The following is a 21,050-nucleotide window of genomic DNA, read 5'->3' as shown; positions in this document are numbered from 1 at the left end:
ATTAATACATTATTAGTATTATTAAAATAGAATTTTCTAATCATTTTAATTATTTTTCAAACAAATGTAATACTTGATGTAATGACCACAGAGGAAGACACAACCCTTCCCAATACCTTTTTATGGCAAACATTAATGGCCAGAGATACTTACATCTATAAGATGCCTGACTTCATGCTTTTTGATGTCACTGCCAATTTTGGCAGCTAGTAAGACACATGCTCCAGCACAGAGCTTTCTGTTTTGCTTGTTGAGTTTTCCCTTGAGAGCAAGCTTTTCAAAATAGACAAAGGCCATAGCCACAGTAGGCTCCTCAAAACCACACTCTTCTTGAGCTAGTTTGCGCATTTCTCGCTTCAAGCTGGAAAGAGGAAGGAAAGTAAGTTATATCGCCAAAGAAAACTGAAGATAATAACAATGTCTGTAATTAGGAAATCTTGCCTAAATATACATAGCTGAAATATTTGTAGTATTATGTTGCACATTATTCTCATTACATGTAATTATTTATGCCTTCTGAATTTCTGAACACTGAAATGTTCATGTTTGAAATCATACCTACTTACACAATAATATGCCTGGTATGTTCGTGCTGAACAAGGCCAACATAGCAAGGGGCTTTTTAGTCGAAGAGCTTAAAAATCGTAAAGTTCAGATGGGATGCACCAGTTGGGCTAGCACTCATTTTTGAGGGGCAAAGATACCATCTTAATTCAGTATGGAAGGCCCGAGATTTTTACTATAATATTTTGAAGGCCGGACACCCCACCCCACCTGGACCTAGAGAAAGGGAACAAGAAGGACAAGATAGACAGCAAACTACACAATTATCAACAAGGATGGATCATCTTCCTCTCTCAGAAGCACAAGGAGCCAAGGAACAAAGACAAAGCCATGTGATTACCAGACGAATGGACCAACAATTAAAAAAGCAACAATCACAACAAACACCTGTTACCGGTCAAGATGCTACAGGTGCCAGCTTAGAAGCAGTGGGAGGAGCCAGACCTAAGTTAAATTCCAGGATGTTCAGATGGCTCTAAAAAAGCTTCAGGGAGCCAAAGATGACAACTAAGTTTCTAACATGGAACGTCAATGGATTAAACTCTCCACAGAAAAGAAAGAAAATATATCACTATCTTAAACAGTTCAAGAATGATATAATTTGTTTGCAAGAAACTCACATTAGATCAACTGATCAAAAATATCTGATTAATACAAGATTTGGACAACATTTTATAGCTTCTGCTACAGAGAAGAAAAATGGTATAGTTATATACTTAAGGAAGAATATGAAAGCTGAATTAATCGAAGCAGATCCCCACAGAAGATATATGGCAATAGACTTAGTATTAAAAGGGAAAAGGACATTGCTACTGGGAATATATGCTCGCAATCAACAACAAGATGGATTTTATAGAAAGCTTCATGCCAAATTAGTACAGTGGGATTATAGGTCCTGCATACTATTGGGTGACTGGAACCGTGTTATGGACACTAAGAAAGATAAGAAGGCTTCTCGCCCAAATTCTCAAATCCGAGCGAAACTAAGTCCTTTTTTGATATGATGGATGATTTCGAACTGAGAGATATTTGGCGAGAAAGAAATGCAGAAGAATATGATTTTACCTTCTTTTCTGATAGACATCAATCCTTTTCCAGAATTGATTTCATACTAACTACCAATTATTTGCTTTCTAGGGTGAAGAAGACAAAGATATGTGCCAGAGTTTTATCAGATCATAATCCAGTTTGGATGGAGTTGGGAAGGGTGATGCAAGCAAGAAGGTCTTAGAGATTCAATGAAAATTTATTTAGATATGAGAAATATACTAATGAATGTAAAAAATTGTTAACAGAATATTTTGTTTTTAATATGAATAAGGTTACATCTATGGAAATTGTATGGGATGCAAATAAAGCGTATATGAGAAGAGCTTTGATAAATCTTACATAGACGTAAACAAGGGGAAAAGCGAACAGAACTGGAAGATGAAATTAGAAAGAAAGAGCAAGAGTTAACTTTAAAACCAGGAGATATAAAGATTAAAGAAGCAATTACCTTATTAAAAAACCAATTTAATATGTTGATCTCAGACCAGGTAGCCACTAGTCTGTTAAATGCAAAACATAATATTTTCTGCAATACAAATAAATCTGGTAGATGGTTAGCATATCAGATTAGGAAAAAACAAAAATTTCGTAACATAGTCAAATTGCACTACAGAGGGAAAGAAGTATTTCAACAGGGTGAGATTCAAAAGGTCTTCCGTGAATTCTTTAGAGTGTTGTACAAGGGTGACAAAATTAATGGTCTAGATATAGAGAGATACTTGGATAAAGAAAATATACCCATAGTTAAAGAAGAGCAGAGGCAAAGATTGAATCAACCAATAACTTCGGGGGAAATTTTACAGGTAATTAAGCAGTTAAAGGCAGGGAAGGCACCTGGTACAGATGGCTTGACAGCGGCTTACTATAAAAATGTACAATTAGAAATGGTAGAACCTCTTAAGGAATTATTAGCCTAGCAAGAAGGAGCTAAGCTCAATGTAAAGATGTTATCAATTTTTTATTTTTTTCAATATATTTTAGACTGTTTTTGTTAAAGATTTATACTGGGGAGGGAAGGCTGGGGGGATTGGGGGGAGGGATGAATATTAGGCTTGACGAGGGGTGTTAATTTTAATGTAATATGATTGCACATGTATACTGTCTTCTCTTATTTTTTCTTTAAAACTAAGATATGTTAAGTATATTGATATGGAAGCATAAATACCATCAACATAGAATGGAGTTTGCTCAGAAGCTGAAATACACCAATAAGAGGAAGAGTGGGAAATAGAGGAGAGAAGAAAGATAGGAAGAGAGGGATAGGAGAGAGGGTAAGGGGGGAAGATGAGGAGGATAAGGAGGAGTGGAATGAAGAGAGAGGAGAAGGAGAAAGGAAGGGGAAGTAGAGTAGAAAAAGATGGAGGGAAGAAAGGAGGTAGGAGAGAGGTAGAAGAAAGAGGTGTATGGAGAGCAGAAGAGCTAATAATGGGTTTTTATCTTTCTGGGCGTTGATGACAAGAGGAACTGATGTAACTACTACTTAACACAATAGGATATTGGCTATGTAATAGTATACATGTGATTATATGTTATGAAAGTGGAAAATAAAAAAGTATATTAAAAAAAAGAGTGTATGCATTATACTGACACTATTCCAGCTGGTTAACTGGAACTTGGATATCACCAATTGGCTTGTCCAGGTAGTTCCTCAACTATACATAGTTGATTTCCTATAGCTGTTTTTAATCATCAAAATGGAGAATGGCTGTTCTTTCTTGTAACCAAGTAATCAAAATTTGAAACCAGCAGTTAAACTTGATTAATGCTAATCAAAAATGGTAACCATTTTGAGATCTATTCAACCGATGAACTCATCCACCTCTTCCTGTGTTACTAGTTTTACTAGCACTTCTCTGTTTTCCTTCTGTCTAAATAATTACATCTGTACACCTAGTATTTGCCTCTGTACTCCATGAATGCTTCTTTTTCAATCTGTGTTAGAACTGACTTTATTTTTTTCTATCCATGTGATTTTCTTGATAAAACAGACATGATTTATCACTGCCGTCAACTGTGCAGTATGATATGATACCCTTGCCATTGCAACTAAAGTGATCATCTATCGCTGGCAATTTCCTATATCAATCCTGCCCAATGTTGGTAACTAATGAATTTCATTAGGCAGCTGCACATGTTGGGTGACACTGCTAGGAAAATCTGCCCACACTCCCAACATTCTTCACTCATCTGTCTGAGGAACACCACCAATATGATGATAAGGCAGCACAGCAGAGGGAGGATGTTAGAAGGAGGGAATGCTTTTTTGAATGAAAAATAAGAGTCATATGTCAACAAAAAATGAAAACAAAGCAAGAAATTGATTTTATTTATTTATATCCTGACTTTATTGTTTTTATAAATAACTCAAGGGAGTGAACATACCTAACTACGGTAATACTCCTTCCTTCTCCTATTTTCCCAACAACTCTGTGAGGTGGGTGGAGCTGAGAGATGGACTGGCTTATAGTCATCCAGCCAACTTTCATGCCTAAAGCAGGACTAGAATTCATGGTGTCCAGCCTGCTTTCTTAACCATTAGAACAAACTGGCTCGCTACATTATATATTTCCTGCAATGCTCTTTCTGAACTTTTGCAATTCCCTTCTTCCACTCTTACCTCTTCTACTCTGCCCAGCAGACCTTAAAAAAAGGCTCCTGCCTGAGATCTCAACTAAGATTATTTATTTATTTGTCTTAAGCCAAGGGTTTTTGAAAAGAGGCAAAGGAGTATACACTGCTATTAAGTAGACATGGTAATCTATTTTTTTACATGCGTATATAAGGAAAAAAAAATTTTCTATAAGTTTTCCTCTGTTAGGACTTGTTTACATAGTTGGAGGGGAGGCGCACATATGTACTTGTGGATGTTTTTAGATACAGGTTTATAGGCATATGCACAGTACATGTACATGTATTTACACACATATGCAAAGTAAAAAGTGTTTGTATAATGCTATAAGCAACTGAAGACTATCTGCCAAATTTCTTGGATATGGATTTTTGTCAGACATGAAAACCAAAAAACAAAAGCTGTGAACAAGAATAGAATGAATTTAAATTTAGAAAAATGAACAATGAAGAAAATTAAATCAGACATATTTGCCAATCACTTAAAGGTAAAGGTGAAGGTTCCCCTTGCACATATGTACTAGTCGTTCCCGACTCTAGGGGCTGGTGCTCATCTCCGTTTCAAAGCCGAAGAGCAGCACTGTCCGAAGATGTCTCCGTGGTCATGTGGTTGGCTGTTACCTTCCCACAAAAGGTGGTTCCTATTTTTCTAATTGCATTTTTACATGCTTTCGAACTGCTAGGTTGGCAGAAGCTGGGACAAGTAACGGGAGCTCACTCCATTACATGGCGCTAGGGATTCGAACTGCTGAACTGCCGACATTTCTGATCAATAAGCTCAGCATCTTAGCCACAATCCCTTAGCAGTCATTAATAAAATGCAATTAGGATTATTCCATCAACTGATCCTGTTAATGAATCTCAATTCCTTGTCTGTCCCTAAACTACCCAGTAGGAAATTTTTCTATTTTGTTTACTGCCTTTACAAAAGTTCTCACGTCCCTTAAGTCGTTCCTTTCAGCATTTATATTTAATTATTAAACATTGCAAGTCAATAATATATACTTAGGTCCATGTGCTATCTTATTTACTGAACATCTGATCAGGAAGCAGCTGATTGTTTAGTGTCCTTAAAGGTCATTTTGCAGAAAATCTACTGTTAATGTTTTACCTCTCTATACTAAATATATCAAAGGGTAGTTGCCTGGGATTAGTACCTTCTTATTTTACTGAGTGTCAACTTGATGTGAGGAAACTTCTCCTTGAAGGTCTCATTCATATCTTTCTTAAGGTCCGATGGCTTCACATAATCAATGACTGTAGTCTGTAATATATTACAAACAAGATTTAATATCCATTTGCCATTAAAATCTCTGCCTCTTCCTTTTCCTCTTTCTTTCAAAAATTACCATGGTAATTATTTTCTAATGCACTTCTGTTTTATCAAAGAACAATAAAAGAGTTTGTGGTATTTTCAAAATAATGTAAATATCATTGCATAGGCTTTCATAAGCTCAAGATTTCTTTATCAATATCCACAAATAGTGTAAATGTGAAAATCATGCATGGACCACTCATACACACACAAATACATTACTAATTACTTTTTCACAATTAGCTGGGCCAAAAAGCAAAGGGCAGCAGTAGGTTTGCATGTAGCCTACTCTGAATTTTATTGCTGGGAACAATTCTTCACAGAGACGCCAAGCAGAACTTTTGCAGGTTGTAAATGAGTTCCTTAAGCCAATCTGAAAGCTGACTATTTACAGTACCCACATTGCACTTTGAATGTAAAGTTACTCATGTACACTTCAGACTGAGTAATTGCAAGCTCTACTGAAGTATCATGTAATTGAGAATTTATGGGATCTAGTTCATAGTTATGGTTTAAGCATTTGGACAGATGTCCATAGAGATCAGGCCTATTCTCTGATGCTTACCTATTATAGCTCATAAGATCTAGCAGGAAGGATAGTGGTCAGTAAGTTGCATATATGGAAGCCAATTACTCAGACTAGAGGTAAGCAACCTTGTAGACAGAGAAGCCATATTTTTTAAATATGAGATTCCTCAAAGAATCTCAAGGGGTATATGCCAATAATACTGTGTTGTTATGAAAATGGCATGGGTCCTTGGAAGAAGAGAAAATTTAGCATAAAACAGATACATTAAACCTAACTAAGGTTTCATAAAACTATTTTAATTTTTATTTTCCAGGGAGGAACACCTCACAACTGGGCCATTGCAAAGGGGTATTCTGGTAAATTTTAATAGCACGATCTTAGATAATTTAGGGAAACCTTCTACCCCAGGAAGAACTCATTTAATAATTTTTAAGCCCCGCTAGGGGCTTAAAAAAATAAGTTAAAAAATTAAGACTTGTGGAATTTCTAAATAAAAATAACAATACAAAAGTTCACAATACAATTTATTTCTAACCTACACAATTCAAGTTTTACAATATTTACCAGAGAAATCAAATGGCAGGCTAGCAGCAGTCATAGTGCGTAAAAACTCATAACACTGAAATGTTATTGTGTGGTACATGAAATATGTCTATCTCTATCTCACAATTTTGAGATAGTTAAGAAAGTCTAGTTTAAGAAGTTGCCAATTTGCAACTGCAGTGCATACATCTTGCAAGCCATGGGTTGCTAAGCTCTCATTTAAATCCATTTTTAAATCTATTATTTCAACCCTAATTATAGTTTAAACACTAGAAATTATATATTGCATCAGAGACAGGAGATAGCTATTCTATTGCAAGTCCTATTCCATCTTGCAGAAGCACCTTATTAATTACTGGGGGTCCCTGTTACAATACCATTCCTACCTGCAGGACTTATATACTCACTTTCGTTATGCCACATTATATCTTCACAACTGGATCCCATTGGAGAAGCCACTGGTAACTCTGGTATGGATTGTGATCCCATAAAACCACAGTTCTCAGTAGCTTCTCCAGTGGAACCAGTTCTATCTCTTCATTTTGTTTGTTTTAAGAGGTTACATGGATGCAATCGTGGGCTAGATATAGATCAATACATTGAATCTGAAAGAATTGCTATATACAAACAGCTGCCAAGTTTCAGAATTAGAGAGATGGCCTATACTTTTTTCCTCTAAAGAAACAAGTTTGTACTTTATGGTCCTCCTTGACCCCAAACTATCAAAACAGATACATGTCTCTTCAGTGGTGTTTAGGTTCAGGTTGTGCACTAGCCATTAATTATGGTTATTTTTCATTCTCACATATGATCTATCTATCTATCTATCTATCTATCTATCTATCTATCTATCTATCTATCTATCTATCTATCTATCTATCTATCTATCTATCCATCTATCCATCCATCCATCCATCCATCCATCCATCCATCCATCCATCCATCCATCCATCCATCCATCCATCCATCCATTTAATCTAGCTTGCTAGAAGTTTCCACAAAGTAAATTCTATATGCTAGAAAGTATTCCTGCCTATGTGGCTTTTTAAGCTATAAATTGCACAGTGTACATATATTTTGTACTGTTTTGCTCTTGAATTAAGTAAATCAATTAGATCTGTATTGAAGGTGCTTAACTTCAGTAATATTATAGCATGTAATTGAATTGGTTAAAAATGCAGACTATTTGTTCATAATGGTTCAATGTTATGGTGGTGTTGAATGAAGGAAGTTATGCCAGAAGTTATGGCTATGACAGGACCCTCACAGTCATGTAATCAAAATTCAGGTGCTTGGCAGGTAACCCGCACTTATAACTGCAGGAATGCTGCAATTTCCCCACTCACCAATTCCTGCCCCACCCCCTTCTGTGACCTTATGGGCCAGTGCTGTGGCTGCCAAGTGCCACTATGCACAGTACTTAAAAAATACAGTTCTGGGGTGATAGATGGGTGGGGAGAGTTGCAGCAACCCTGCAGTCAATTTGAAAAATAATGGAAGATACTACATCTCTGATTATTGCCTGTATATTTTTGGGGGAAAGAGTAAAACAGAGTTGCCAGAGATTCTTTATGAAGTTCTGAAGTGTACAAAACTTCTCAGAATACAACTGTAAATTTTATTAATCTTTAAAATATAAAGGCTAAGAAAATAGCAAATGACCTGTCCAGTTTTTCATCCCTAAACAGTGTTGAATGTGACAGACTGTTTACTTTTGAAGACATGAAATATGTTGTTAGCACTTAAATGTAGGAGAACAGCTGGCATGAGTCCATTGGAACTGGTAGCTATTTATGCTGGCAGACATTCAACTGTTCAACCAGACACAGCAAGCAGACTAATCCCCTTCAGTGGAATGGATAACTAAATATGAGATGCTCCCCTGCGGCACAATTTAAGTCCTTTTGAATTTCTGCTATAACTCACTATTGAGACAAGTCACCACGGATAATTTCTTGAATATGAAAGCAATTCTAAATAACTCCTGAGGTTTTCCAGTAACTATCAAATTTGGAAACAACCTGAAACAAAATCAAAAGTTGGACGTAGCTCTCCATACAATTTTTTTTCCAATAATTTCCAAGTTGGAAAAAGATGAAACATTTGCAAATTGTAATATAAGCAAGCATCATATATTGTTAAGTTATGTGCAGAAATTTCTGGATCTGCTCAGTTATTATTTTCCAAATTAATCAAAAAAGCATTCAGACATGCTATGGTGCAAGAAATTTGGCTGCAGACACCGCCCTTATTTTTAGGTAAGCCTGAAATAAAGTGATGTTACTTTAAAAGCTTCATTAATTTTAGTGCTGAGATTCCTTAAAGCGTGACATCTTTTTTCAAGCTTATGTGACATCTAAAATGGTCAATGGATGGTTCAGTGATACTGTCCTTGTATGAAGTCTGAAAAGCTTCCAAATTACTTTCAAAGTAGTTACTCCAAATTACTTTCAAAGTAGTTACATGGCACTTTAGAAATAGACAGAATAATGCAATGTTATTGTTTTTTAATCAGTTCAGTCCAAACAGAGGTTTTTCAGGACTGTTTTGCCTGTATCAGTTCTTGGATACCTCATCATCTTAAATGCTATTGCATAGTATAGTGCCAGGTAAAGCTACTTCAAGAGAAATCCAATACTGCACATGCAGTCATTTATTGATACACTTTCTATTTTCTTCTTCCTTCTGCAGAATCCTAAAGAAATGTCCCTCCTCAACATTTGTTGGAAACATCCTCAATCTACAAGAGTAGATTGGAAATAGGGGAACATGGAACTGCAGGGAGTAAAATTAATTATATTCTTCCCCACGCATCTGACAAAGCTATTTTGTGATGGAATGGTTGGAATGGACTACACTGGAGTATAACCTTCTGCCAGACTGTAAACATATGTATTTCTCAGTACACAAGCTGACAAATACATAGCCCTGCCAAAAAATTCTGTTTTTAACCTAGACATAGAGACTGGGTTAGTTAGCCACAACTACAATCTATTTCCCTGGCCCTCAAACCACACAAATAGAGATTCATAGTCCCCGAGAAACAAGTAGTGGAGAAAGAAGATCCAGTTTGCATTGTTCTTTTCCTTTTAAACCGCTGTTGAAATGATACATCCCAGAGTACTATATTCTTAGTATAACAAGCAGAAATACTTTATGTCAATCCCCTTCCAAAGCATGCTCCATAAACATATGCAGTGCTATCAAGGCACATTTCTTTGAATAAATCCAAATGCCTTAAATATTAAACATTTTGTGGTGAGGTGTTTTTTTGCCAAATTCTGTCCTAATTTTTTTTTAATTATGTCCCTAGACTACCAACATAATTCTACTCTCCAGACTAGAACAAAGACAAAGAGTGCAAGAGCAAGCTGTTTGAATACATTGTACAAAAACTGGTTTACACCACTATTTCAGACCATTTTGTATATTCTACTCTGAACCCATCCCATGTATGTATGTATGTGTCTGTCCTCACCCATGAGAAAGCACAATTTTACAAGACTGCAGCTGCCAAGCTGTAATGATATAAGCCTGCCAACAAATGACTGCTTAATTACAAACCAGATTTCAGCACGCAGAGAACAAACTGTTCCATGCTGACACAAGGACCACTCTCAGTTCGGCACCCTTGTAAAATGTAGCAATTAAAATAACTGTATTCTCCTCCATGCTGCAGATTATTTTGGCTTTTTGTTATATAGTGAACAGAATCCAGTGTCATGTAAGCGGAAACCTCCTTGTGCACAATTTTCTTTTCTTTTCTCCTCATCCCTTCAATTTTCTTCCACATATACACCCTCAAAGTCCTGATAGCTGAGGACTAGAAAGCCAAACAATTTAAGTTAAGTTTTATAACTAACTGCTTATACAAAGAGATCTATATACATAATGCATTTGATAGTAGCTACACTGGAATGATTCATTATCACAGTTAGACCTATGTATTCTGTTGGATGTTCAGCTTGTAAACTGTATAGTATGATTTGCTGAAATATCACGTGAACCGGCTCTCAATATCAGCATTATTGATTGTTTTCTCTTTCAAGAAGGATGAATTATAATTCTTGGCAGCAGCAGAATTTTCTGAAATCTAAATGGAAGTTGAAACAGTCCCTTTTATGAAATATTACAAGATGCCGATAAAGAGAAAAGCAGTCTCTCAAGAGTAATAGAGGGTATATAAGAAAACAGAGGGCAGCTATTCTATAAAAAATGTATTAAGGCACACTTGATGATGTTGAAGCATGAAGAAAAATCAAATGGTATTTCACTGTTCTCTTTCATTTTAAGCACAGTTCTATGAGTGCTATTCCAATTTTAGTACAATCATAATAATTTGTTACCCACAGATGGCATAATAGTAATCAAGCCATATAAAAATCAGAAATATAACCATTATAAGTGAAATGTAACTACCTGTCACATTACTGAGTATTATACTCACCATATAGGAAGGAAATATCAGCACCCGCTTATGTTTTCCACATGGCCACTGAGGATCATCTAGAAGATTAGGATTGTATTCAGTGTAGTCTCCCAAGTCACTGCCTATGAGGAATATTAATAAAAAGAAGCAACTGCATGAGATCTAAAGCAACAGCAGTCAAATGGATAATCAAATTATATAATAGTTTGCCTTCATTTTTGTTATCTGAAATATATATTTAATACTAAATGGGATGAGCCATGGTACAAAGCTGATATAGTTTCCAATGACAATTTAGGACTTAAGTAGATTGATGGATGGATAGGTATAAGAAATGTAAGTAAAAGAAGCATGCAATTTAGATCAGAAAAAGAGACATGCTTCCTAAATGATAAACCATGAATTTTATATCAGCTCTATTACTAGATCAAGGTAGAGGCTAACAAAACTACAATATTTTTTCACATCATGTTTGTAGAAAATGAACTTACTGGAGTCTGAACAATGTCAGTGAAATGCTTGATCTACAAATAGCTATGCTGCACTGAGTGAGCATCTACAATGAGCAAACTTGCTTAGTCACAAAATGCCTTGGCTTTTGGTTATATGCTAAAGCAAGGCATCCAATCAATATCAACAGCTCTTTGATTTCATACAACAACAGAGGAAAAGCACAATGCAGCAGATTTGTAGAATGTGTCCAATGTTAGCTTTGTCACATCATTTCATAACAGCCAATTCACTCATGTGTGCATATGCTATTAATATGCTACCTGTATCAATGCTCCCTTGGGTGCTATTAGCTCTTCCCAATGAAAGGCTACGATGGCTTGCATTACGAAATTGTGAAAAGGATGAGGTCGAGTCTATCGTGTTTCTCCGTGTTCCCAAGGCATTGGTTGGAAAGAGAAACTGGGTATAAGAAACAGTCTAATCAAGAAGAAGAAAAAAAAAATTCAAGTTGAGAGAACACATCATAGAAGATGAACCAGAAGCTATTTATAGAAAAATACTGTTTCACAATTCAACTTGACTACGGTATATTGATAGTTAGCAGTAAATTCCATATTAAATGCAGTGAAGCTTACTCTCTGGAAGATTAATGATTTTGGCATAAACTTACAAATGAACTGAATAATCTAATGTTGTTTAGTAATAACCACCCATTTCCCCAAAGATAGTAATTAAATATAGTTTATGATTTCAGAGACTATATTTAAAGAATGAGTACTCATACCTTTCCATTAGCTCCTAATTCCACACCTTCAAGGCCAACTATGTCTTTCAAGCAAACACCTGCAGTAGAATGACATTGCCTTCCACCTTCTGTTTTCATATCTCTGTGAAATAAAATCAGTGATGCATATTGTTTTTAGAATTATGTGGAAATGATGAATTTAAAAAAGATCCTGTTTGTTATTTCTATAGTTTTGTACAAAAGAAAAATGTGGAAGATAAATAATGCAATAAAATATCTCTGAATTCATGTAAAATTTCAATTAAGGTCATGAAATCTTGGGAAGAAATACAGAATCTGTTAATCCACTCACAGCATCTGTTATCCCCAGATGGCAACATGGAGTTACCAAAACAAAAAACACCCCACTTGTAGCTCTTTGCTACTATATCTTGGTCATCTTCGTTTTTGCAACCAATTTATAGTAATCTTAGTGGATTAAATAGATTACATTTTATAAATTATAGATTAAGATGTAAAAGAAACAAACAGCAGCACAAATTCAGTAATAAGTCTACATGTTTGCAACATTTTTATTAAATATTTTATTAAATTAAATGTTTTGTTAAATTAAACATTTATTAAATATTTTACTATATACCTGAAAATAGAAAATGATTTATTTTTACAGTAAAAATAAAAAACCTTTAAAAAAACCCCAAAGAAATCCTGTTACATATCAATACCATAACCATGAACTCTTAGAAAACTCTTGTTATGAATTTAGGATCTGTATTGTGTCAATGTAGTTCTACTCAAAAATATTCCTATATTGGAATAAATGGTAATATCTATGCATGGACAGGGAAAGGGCAGGGAAACATATGACCAGAAAGCCTCCTCTACTGCTTACCTTCATGCAACACTGTGATGCAAGTATGAAAGGACAGAGCTTGTGCTGTGACATCAAAGCACATGGCCATTGTGCTATGTGGCTGATGACTCTTATGTATCTATGGCCAGAGGAACATATATTGACTGGGTTCATCAAGGAAAACCAGGGTGTGAATTATTTTATTTTGCTTAGTGTTCTAGTGTGCGAATTCTATTAACTGCCTAGACTCATCTGCTATGTCATGGGCGGCAAATAAATTCAATATATAAATAAGGTTAAAGATCACAATTTACTGTTTTGTATGATATGTAAAGCCATCTTACTGATAAAGCAAACTTCACCTTAGCATAAATCAAGCCACAGAATGTGATATGATTAAAATAATTTAATTAAAGGGGGGATTGGTTAATTAAGGCCTCCTTAAACTTAGTTTTATGTTACAAAACAGCTTCATTAGGTAACCAACAGAGTTCTTATGCCCATGGATAGATGCTTCCCTTAAAAATCACATTTTACATGTTCTACTGTCATCAGATTTCATGTAGTTGAAAGATAGATCTCGATCTAATCCATTTTATCATTAATATGATAACAAATGCTGGCAATTATTGTTAGACAAAAAACCACACACAAGGGAATATGGAAACACTTCTTTTCACTCTCTAATAAAAATGCCCTCTTCTGAGACTATTTCATACCTCATTCATTTCATTTGACTAAAAGGCCACGTTTTGTCCTTAGTCCCCTAAATTTCTATTAGGAAGCCATAGTATTACTTTCATAGCTCTTAGCTGAATATATAGTTTACTTTATGTAAGACTTCTTCCCCTTTTATTTCATTTATGAGAAACTTAGAAGCAATAATTTATGCTATAAACAAACATTATTTTGCATTCATTGTAAGAATTCTAGATAACATTAACATTAAAGCAACCATGTACTTCAAACCATATGATATCTCTTAATGTTACTTATTGCACAAAAATGCTGCCCTGAAAGCTCAAAAAATTAACCAAGTAAATATTTGTAAATACAACAGAAGGAAATCACAAGATAGTAACAACTTATCTAGAAGAAGTTAAGAATTTATTATTCATTATTTATTTATTTGTTCCCCAGATACATAGTATTTTCTGAAAAGTGACTTCTTAAATTTTGTGGAAAATGTACCATTTTATTTCTAACAGAATACCTATTACATGAATTGCTGCACATTAATGTTTCTCTTAAATTTGTATCATTTGAACTCAGGGAGAAACAACTACATCACATTTATTTCCATTCTGATTAAAATATACCTCATGTTAAAAGTCTGCTCGTTTTGCTTTAATTTTTAAAATTTTAATTGTAAAACAGTGGTACAAACTTATAATTCTAATGCAACTTTTCTTAAATTAGATGGAACATGCTTGCAACCGGAATAATTTATCATAATGTTGTTAAGTATTGTTTAATAAACATTACTGAGTCAAAAGTCAAGGCTTGGCTCATCATTTTAACAGTCTTCCTCTCATTGCCAATATTTTTAGAATTCCTGAAATTTTTTAGTTTGTTTTGTTTACTCCCTATTTCATCAAGCTGCTTCTTCATAATATGAACTCAGATTATCAGCGATTTAATTGCAAACAACACCACAACATCAAACAGGCAGTCAGAATTATTGCTAAGATAATGTTAGGGAAATTCAGCATAAAGGAATGTTTCCTATATGATATTGTATGATGTGGTCTTCTGTCTTGATGACTAGAAGTAGAGAAGGCTTGAAGAGCAAACTGGAGAAGGAAGAAAAAACGGTGGCTAAAAATGTAATACAAGTGCAAGGAAATAAATTTGTTCAAATATATGTTTTATTTCATCACCTGGATACAGGATTGGAAAATTAGGTGCACTTTTTTTCAGTTCAACCCCTCAATTTATCTCTTTAGTTATTCAAAAAAATTCATGTTTATAAATATATTCTTTCTCTTATATACAGTGGTACCTCGGTACTCATTGCTAATTGGTTCCGGTAAGTGCAATGAGTAGTAAAAACAATGAGTGCCAAAAAACCACGGGACTTACCATGTATTTTACCACCTATTTTTTTGGTCAGGAAGGACTTCTGTCAGTCACCTTCGCAGCATAGCTGGTTTCTTGTCCATTCTCCATGTCCCTCCCCCTTTTCCTCAGTGTGTCAAGTACCAACAATGAGTATCGGAACATTTTCAGGTCAAAATACAAAATTCAACAAGTTTTTAAGCAGTCAAGTACAAGGTACCACTGTACTAATGAAAGTTAAATTCAACTACATGTCTTCCATGGATTGTGTGATTTCAAAATATTATTTTTAAGGTAAAAATAACCAATAATTTCAATTTTCGATTTTTTCCGATTTTATTGTATTTCTATGCCGCCTTATTCCCCGGAGGGACTCATGGAGGCTCACAAACCGAGTAAAGGGGGGGGGGATACAAACAGGAACAAAAAAGACAACGGACAAACAACGTCACAATTTAAAAACAATCAACAGCCACACCATTCGAGCGGGGACAGTAACTCATCAGCCCCAGGCCTGCCGGAACAGCCAGGTTTTTAGGGCTTTGAGGAAAGCCTGGAGGGTGGTGAGGGTCCGAATCTCCACGGGGAGCTCGTTCCAAAGGGCCGGAGCAGCCACAGAGAAGGCCCTCCTCCGGGTGCTAGCCAATCGGCATTGGCCAGTGGATGGAATGCGGAGGAGGCCTAATCTGTGGGATCTAATCAGTCTGTTGGAGGTAATTGGCAGCAGGCGGTCTCTCAAGTACCCAGGTCCAATACCATGAAGGGCTTTATAAGTTACGACTAGCACCATGAAGCGTATCCGAAGACCAATAGGCAGCCAGTGCAGCTCGCGGAGGATAGGTGTAACGTGGGTGAACCAAGGTGCACCAACGATCGCTCGCACGGCTGCATTCTGGACAAGCTGAAGTCTCCGAATGCTCTTCAAGGGCTGCCCCATGTAGAGCACGTTGCAGTAGTCCAGTCTTGAGGTCACAAGGGCACAAGTGACTGTTGCGAGAGCCTCCCGGTTCAGGTAGGGACGCAATTGGTGCACCAGGCGAACCTGGGCAAATGCCCCCCTGGTCACAGCCGACAAATGGTGTTCAAAAGTCAGCTGTGGGTCCAGGAGGACTCCCAAATTGCGAACCCTGTCTGAGGGGCATACTGTTTGACCCCCCAGCCTAAGAGATGGAATACTTGGCCAATTGGTGGGAGGGAAACATACCAGCCACTCGGTCTTGTCCGGATTGAGTGCAAGCTTGTTAACCCCCATCCAGACCCTAACAGCCTCGAGGCACGGACACATCACGTCAACCGCTTCACTGAGTTGGCACGGGGCGGACAGATACAACTGTGTATCGTCCGCATACTGATGGTATTTTATCCCGTGCCGTCGAATGATCTCACCCAGCGGCTTCATGTATATGTTGAACAGGAGGGGGGACAGGACCGAACCCTGCGGCACCCCATAATTCAGGGGCCTAGGGGACGATCTCTGCCAACCAACAACACTGACTGCGACCTGTCCGAGAGGTAAAAGGAGAACCACCAAAGGACGGTGCCTCCCACCCCCACCTCCCGCAGTCGTCGCAGAAGGATACCATGGTCGATGGTATCGAAGGCCGCTGAGAGGTCAAGGACCACTAGGACGGAGGCGTGACCCCCATCCCTGGCTCTCCAGAGATTATCGGTCAGTGCGACCAAAGCAGTTTCCGTGCTGTAGCCAGGCCTAAATCCCGACTGAAAGGGATCTAGATAATCGGTTTCATCTAAGGACCGCCGGAGCTGAGAGGCCACCACTTTCTCAACAACCTTCCCCACAAAGGGGAGGTTGGAGACTGGACGATAGTTATTTAAGACGGCTGGATCCAAAGATGGCTTCTTCAGGAGGGGTCTCACCACTGCCGCCTTTAAAGCGGGGGGAAAGAACCCCTCCCAAAGGGAGGCGATAACTACCACCTGGATCCAGCCCCGTGTCACTTCCCTGCTGTTCGCAACCAGCCAGGAGGGGCACGGGTCCAGCACACATGTGGAGGCACTCACAGCTCCCATGGCCTTGTCCACTTCCTCAGGGGTAACGAGTTGAAAATCAATCCAGAGATGTCGCTCCAGATTCTCCCCTGGTGCCTCGGCTGGCTCTGCGCAATTGGAGTCCAGGTCCGCCCGAAGCCGAGCAACTTTATCCGTGAGAAATTGGATGTATTCCTTAGCTCTACCTCGCAAAGGATCACTCGTATCCTTCCTATTCGGAGGGAATGGGTTATCCTAAACAAGGCGGTTGGGCATGACTCAGTGGAAGCTATCAGAGTGGCAATATGAGTTCTTTTTGACGTCCTAATTGCCTGGAGGTAAACTCTGATGCAGGATTTTAGAAGTGCTCGGTCTGACTCGGACTTACTGGATCTCCAGCGGTGCTCTAGGCGTCTCTTTTGGCGCTTCATCTCCTGGAGTTCCTCAGTAAACCAAGGAGCCTTCCTGGATCCACTGCCTCGGATCGGCCGTAAAGGCGCAATCCGGTTGAGAGAGCCTCTGACGCTGCTGAGTTCCAAGCAGCAACCAGGGTCTCCACCGGACTGCGGGCGAGGGTATCAGGAACAACGCCAAGCGCCGTCTGAAAGCCCAAAGGGTCCATAAGGCACCTGGGGTGGAACCACCTAATCGGTTCCTCCTCCCTACAGTGGGGGTTTGGTCTCCGAAAGTCAAACCTCAGTAGGTAGTGGTCCGACCATGACAGGGGTAAGGTCTCACTACCCCTCAAACCAAGATCACAGCTCCACTGCTCCGAGAGGAATACGATGTCCAGCGTGTGACCCGCCGAGTGAGTCGGGCCCCGGATTACTTGGGCCAAGCCCATGGCTGTTATGGAAGCCATGAACTCCTGCGCTCCATCAGAGTGTTCGCCAAGCGAAGGCAAATTGAAGTCCCCCAGCACCATAAGCCTGGGGAACTCAATTGCCAGCTCGGTTACTGACTCGAGGAGCGAGGGGAGGGCTGTTGCAACGCTGTTGGGAGGCAGGTACATTAACAGCAAGCCCACTTGACCCTCGAGGTCCAACTTCACCAGTAAGGACTCACACCCGACAAGCTCCAGAGCAGGGATCCTACGAGGAACTAGGGACTCTCGGATAACAATAGCCACACCCCCACCCCTCCTCTGGGGTCGCGGCTGATGAAGCACCTGAAAACCCTCTGGGCACATCTCAGTGAGGGGGACTCCTCCCTCCGGGCCCAGCCAGGTTTCAGTAATACATGCCAGGTCTGCCCTCTCGTCTAAAATTAGGTCCCGGACGAGGGGAGCTTTGTGAACTACAGACCTGGCATTTAGCGACAGCAGCCTGAGACCAGGGTCCTGATTACTCGCGCCATCTGGCCTTGGAGTGGGACTAGTAGGGCCGGAAGGAGGGATCTCTGTGACGTAGCGAACCCTCCTTCCCCGGTAATGGCTAGCCCTAAAGTCCCCGCCATATCTGCCCCTCCCTGTTAAGACCGTAATATTCCGGCCCACTCCCATGTCCCTCCACCCACCCCCATAGCCCCCACGTTCCCTGGCAGGCCCTTCGAATCAATCATCCTGGGGTTGGGAATAGGCCCAGATCCCCCCAACACTTCTGCAGAGCACTCAGTGTGGGGGAACCCGGTTTCAATCCCAATCCTCACATACACACCCAAGCGCTCACTCACTCAAACCCCCACAAGAAATTTAAACCTCTAGATTAGAGAGAACACATCAGTGGGATGTGAAAAAGTTTAAAAAACATGGATTAGCATTGAGAATGAAAGAATGTTGGTCCTTACCTGAACATTTCTTTTCTGCAGCAAAGGCGGGAGGGGCTACAACAGGGTTTAGTTACAGCCTGATTGGTCCAGAGACTGAGGGAGCTTTCTTAAAGTCACCATCCTTCCCTATTGGCTCCCAGTTTCCTTGAGGTCGAATGGAAAAGCTGTAATCTTATGTAAGGCAATAACTGGAAAACACACAAAGACTATACACACATCCTCCCCAACCCCGACCGCCCCTCTCTGAGCTTATCTGCACTATCTAGGGCGGGATGTAGCCCCTCCCACCTTTGCTGCAGAAAAGAAACGTTTAGGTAAGGACCAATGTTCTTTTTCCTGCAGCTCAGCGGGAGGGGCTACAACAGGTACATACCCAAGCTAAGTCCCTGGGTGAGATGAAGACCCCGGGAGAGGGGAGGTCGCTACCTGTTGAAGGACACGATGCCCGAAAGACGTGTCTGCCAAGGCGAAACGGTCCAAACGGTAGTGTCGAATAAAGGCCCAGGTGGCCGCCCTACAGATGTCCTCCAGAGGAGCCCTAGTGGCCCACGCGGCCGTGGTAGTGGCGCTGCGTGTGGAATGGGCCATGATCCCTTGGGGAGGGGCTCTGCCCGAGGCTTAGGCCTCACTGATGGCTTGTCTCAACCATCTACCAATGGTGGCAGATGAAACCCTAGCACCCAGTGTGCTGGACTGAAAGGATGGAAAGAGAGCCTCTGACCGGCGGAAGGGGGATATCCGCCTAAGGTAGATACGCAAGGCGTGACATACATCCAGTTGGTGCCATAGGTGTTCCCTCTCGTGAGAAGGAGACAGGCAGAAATTGGGAAGTATGATTTCCTGTGATCTGTGAAACAGAGTGTTGAACTTCGGGATGAAGGTGGGATCTAATTTAAGGACAACCCTGTCCTGATGGAATTGACAAAGGTCATCCCTGGATGACAAAGCTCCCAAATCTGATATGCGTCGAGCCGAAGTGACTGCGACGAGAAAAACTATCTTGAAAGTGAGGAATCTAAGGTGAACCGTCCTCAGTGGCTCAAAGGGGGCACCTGTAAGGACTCTGAGTATGGTAGAAAGGTCCCATGTCAGAAAGCGATGCATGGGAGGTGGATGCAAGTTCGCCGCCCCTTTGAGGAACCACTTAATGTAGTGTGTTATGGGAAAGGCAAATATCCAGGCTGTGTTGGAGAAACTCTAGGACCTGGGCAACAGATGCATGGACAGGGGAGAGATGAAGTCTCTCGCACCAGGCGATGAATGCTGACCACATGGAATTGTATATTCATGTGGTCGACAGGTGTCTGGCCACCTCGATTGTGGAAATAACCTTAGCCAAGAAGTGAGCCCCCCCTTAGGAGGCACCGCTCAAGTGCCAGGCGGTCAATTGGAGTCACAGGGCAATCTCCTCCTGGGGAATCCTCCACAGGGGAGAGATGGACAGCAGCCAGAGGTCTGCAAACCAAGGCCGCCTCACCCAATACGGGGCTACTAGGATGATGTGTGTCCTCTCTGATATTACCTTCCTCAGGGACCCTTGGATCAGGGGAAGGGGGGAGGCATAAAGGAGCCCTTGAGGTCACGGGCTTCTGAGTGCGTCCGTCCTCTCCGCGCTGCGTGCTGGGAAGCAGGAGAAGAATTGGGGCAGTTGTGTATTGCTCGGACTCACGAACAGATCCACCTGTGGGTGGCCGAAGCATCGCCAAATCTTGTGGAAAAGTTCTGGAAGCAGCTGCCACTCCCCGTGATTGACTGTTGCCTGACTCAGCCAGTCGGCCTGATGATTGGCCATACCCGAGATGTGGTTTGAAGTAATCGCAGCCAGGTTCCTTTCTGCCCAGAGACCAAGTCTCTGAGCCTCCAGCCATAGACATCTGGAATGAGTCCCCCCTGTCGATTTATGTGTGCCTTTGTGGCCACGTTCTCCATCAAGAGGAGGACATGTTGATTGGCGATGTATGACCGGAAATACAAGAGAACCAGGCGGGCTGCCTTCAGTTCCAGCCAATTGATATTGTGGCAAAGATCCGATTTTGTCCAATGGCCCTGTGCAATTCTGGAGCCCATCAGGATCCCCCAGCTGTAAAGGCTCGTGTCTGTGGTGATGGTAATGCAATTTGCCTCCCA

The 21,050-nt window shown here is 40.0% G+C and overlaps 1 protein-coding gene across 2 annotated transcripts in view; it reads right to left on the bottom strand.

The window, feature by feature from the left end:
- The window catches only part of CABLES1 (Cdk5 and Abl enzyme substrate 1), a 70,559-nt gene that overhangs the window by 2,566 nt on the left and 46,943 nt on the right, over positions 1–21,050 (bottom strand). For both annotated transcript variants that reach the window (XM_032222544.1, XM_032222543.1), the window contains 5 exons: positions 12,296–12,398; positions 11,832–11,988; positions 11,077–11,180; positions 5,400–5,506; positions 154–361 (listed from right to left, as the gene is read on the bottom strand). In XM_032222544.1, the coding sequence (XP_032078435.1) occupies positions 154–361; positions 5,400–5,506; positions 11,077–11,180; positions 11,832–11,988; positions 12,296–12,398 (679 nt within the window). The remainder of the gene's footprint in view (positions 1–153; positions 362–5,399; positions 5,507–11,076; positions 11,181–11,831; positions 11,989–12,295; positions 12,399–21,050) is intronic.

Source organism: Thamnophis elegans, chromosome 8 (assembly GCF_009769535.1).
Source record: "Thamnophis elegans isolate rThaEle1 chromosome 8, rThaEle1.pri, whole genome shotgun sequence".
NCBI classification, from domain to species: Eukaryota; Metazoa; Chordata; class Lepidosauria; order Squamata; family Colubridae; genus Thamnophis; species Thamnophis elegans.
The sequence above is the reverse complement of the archived record's forward strand: the minus strand, read 5'-3'. Positions and strand labels throughout refer to the sequence as shown.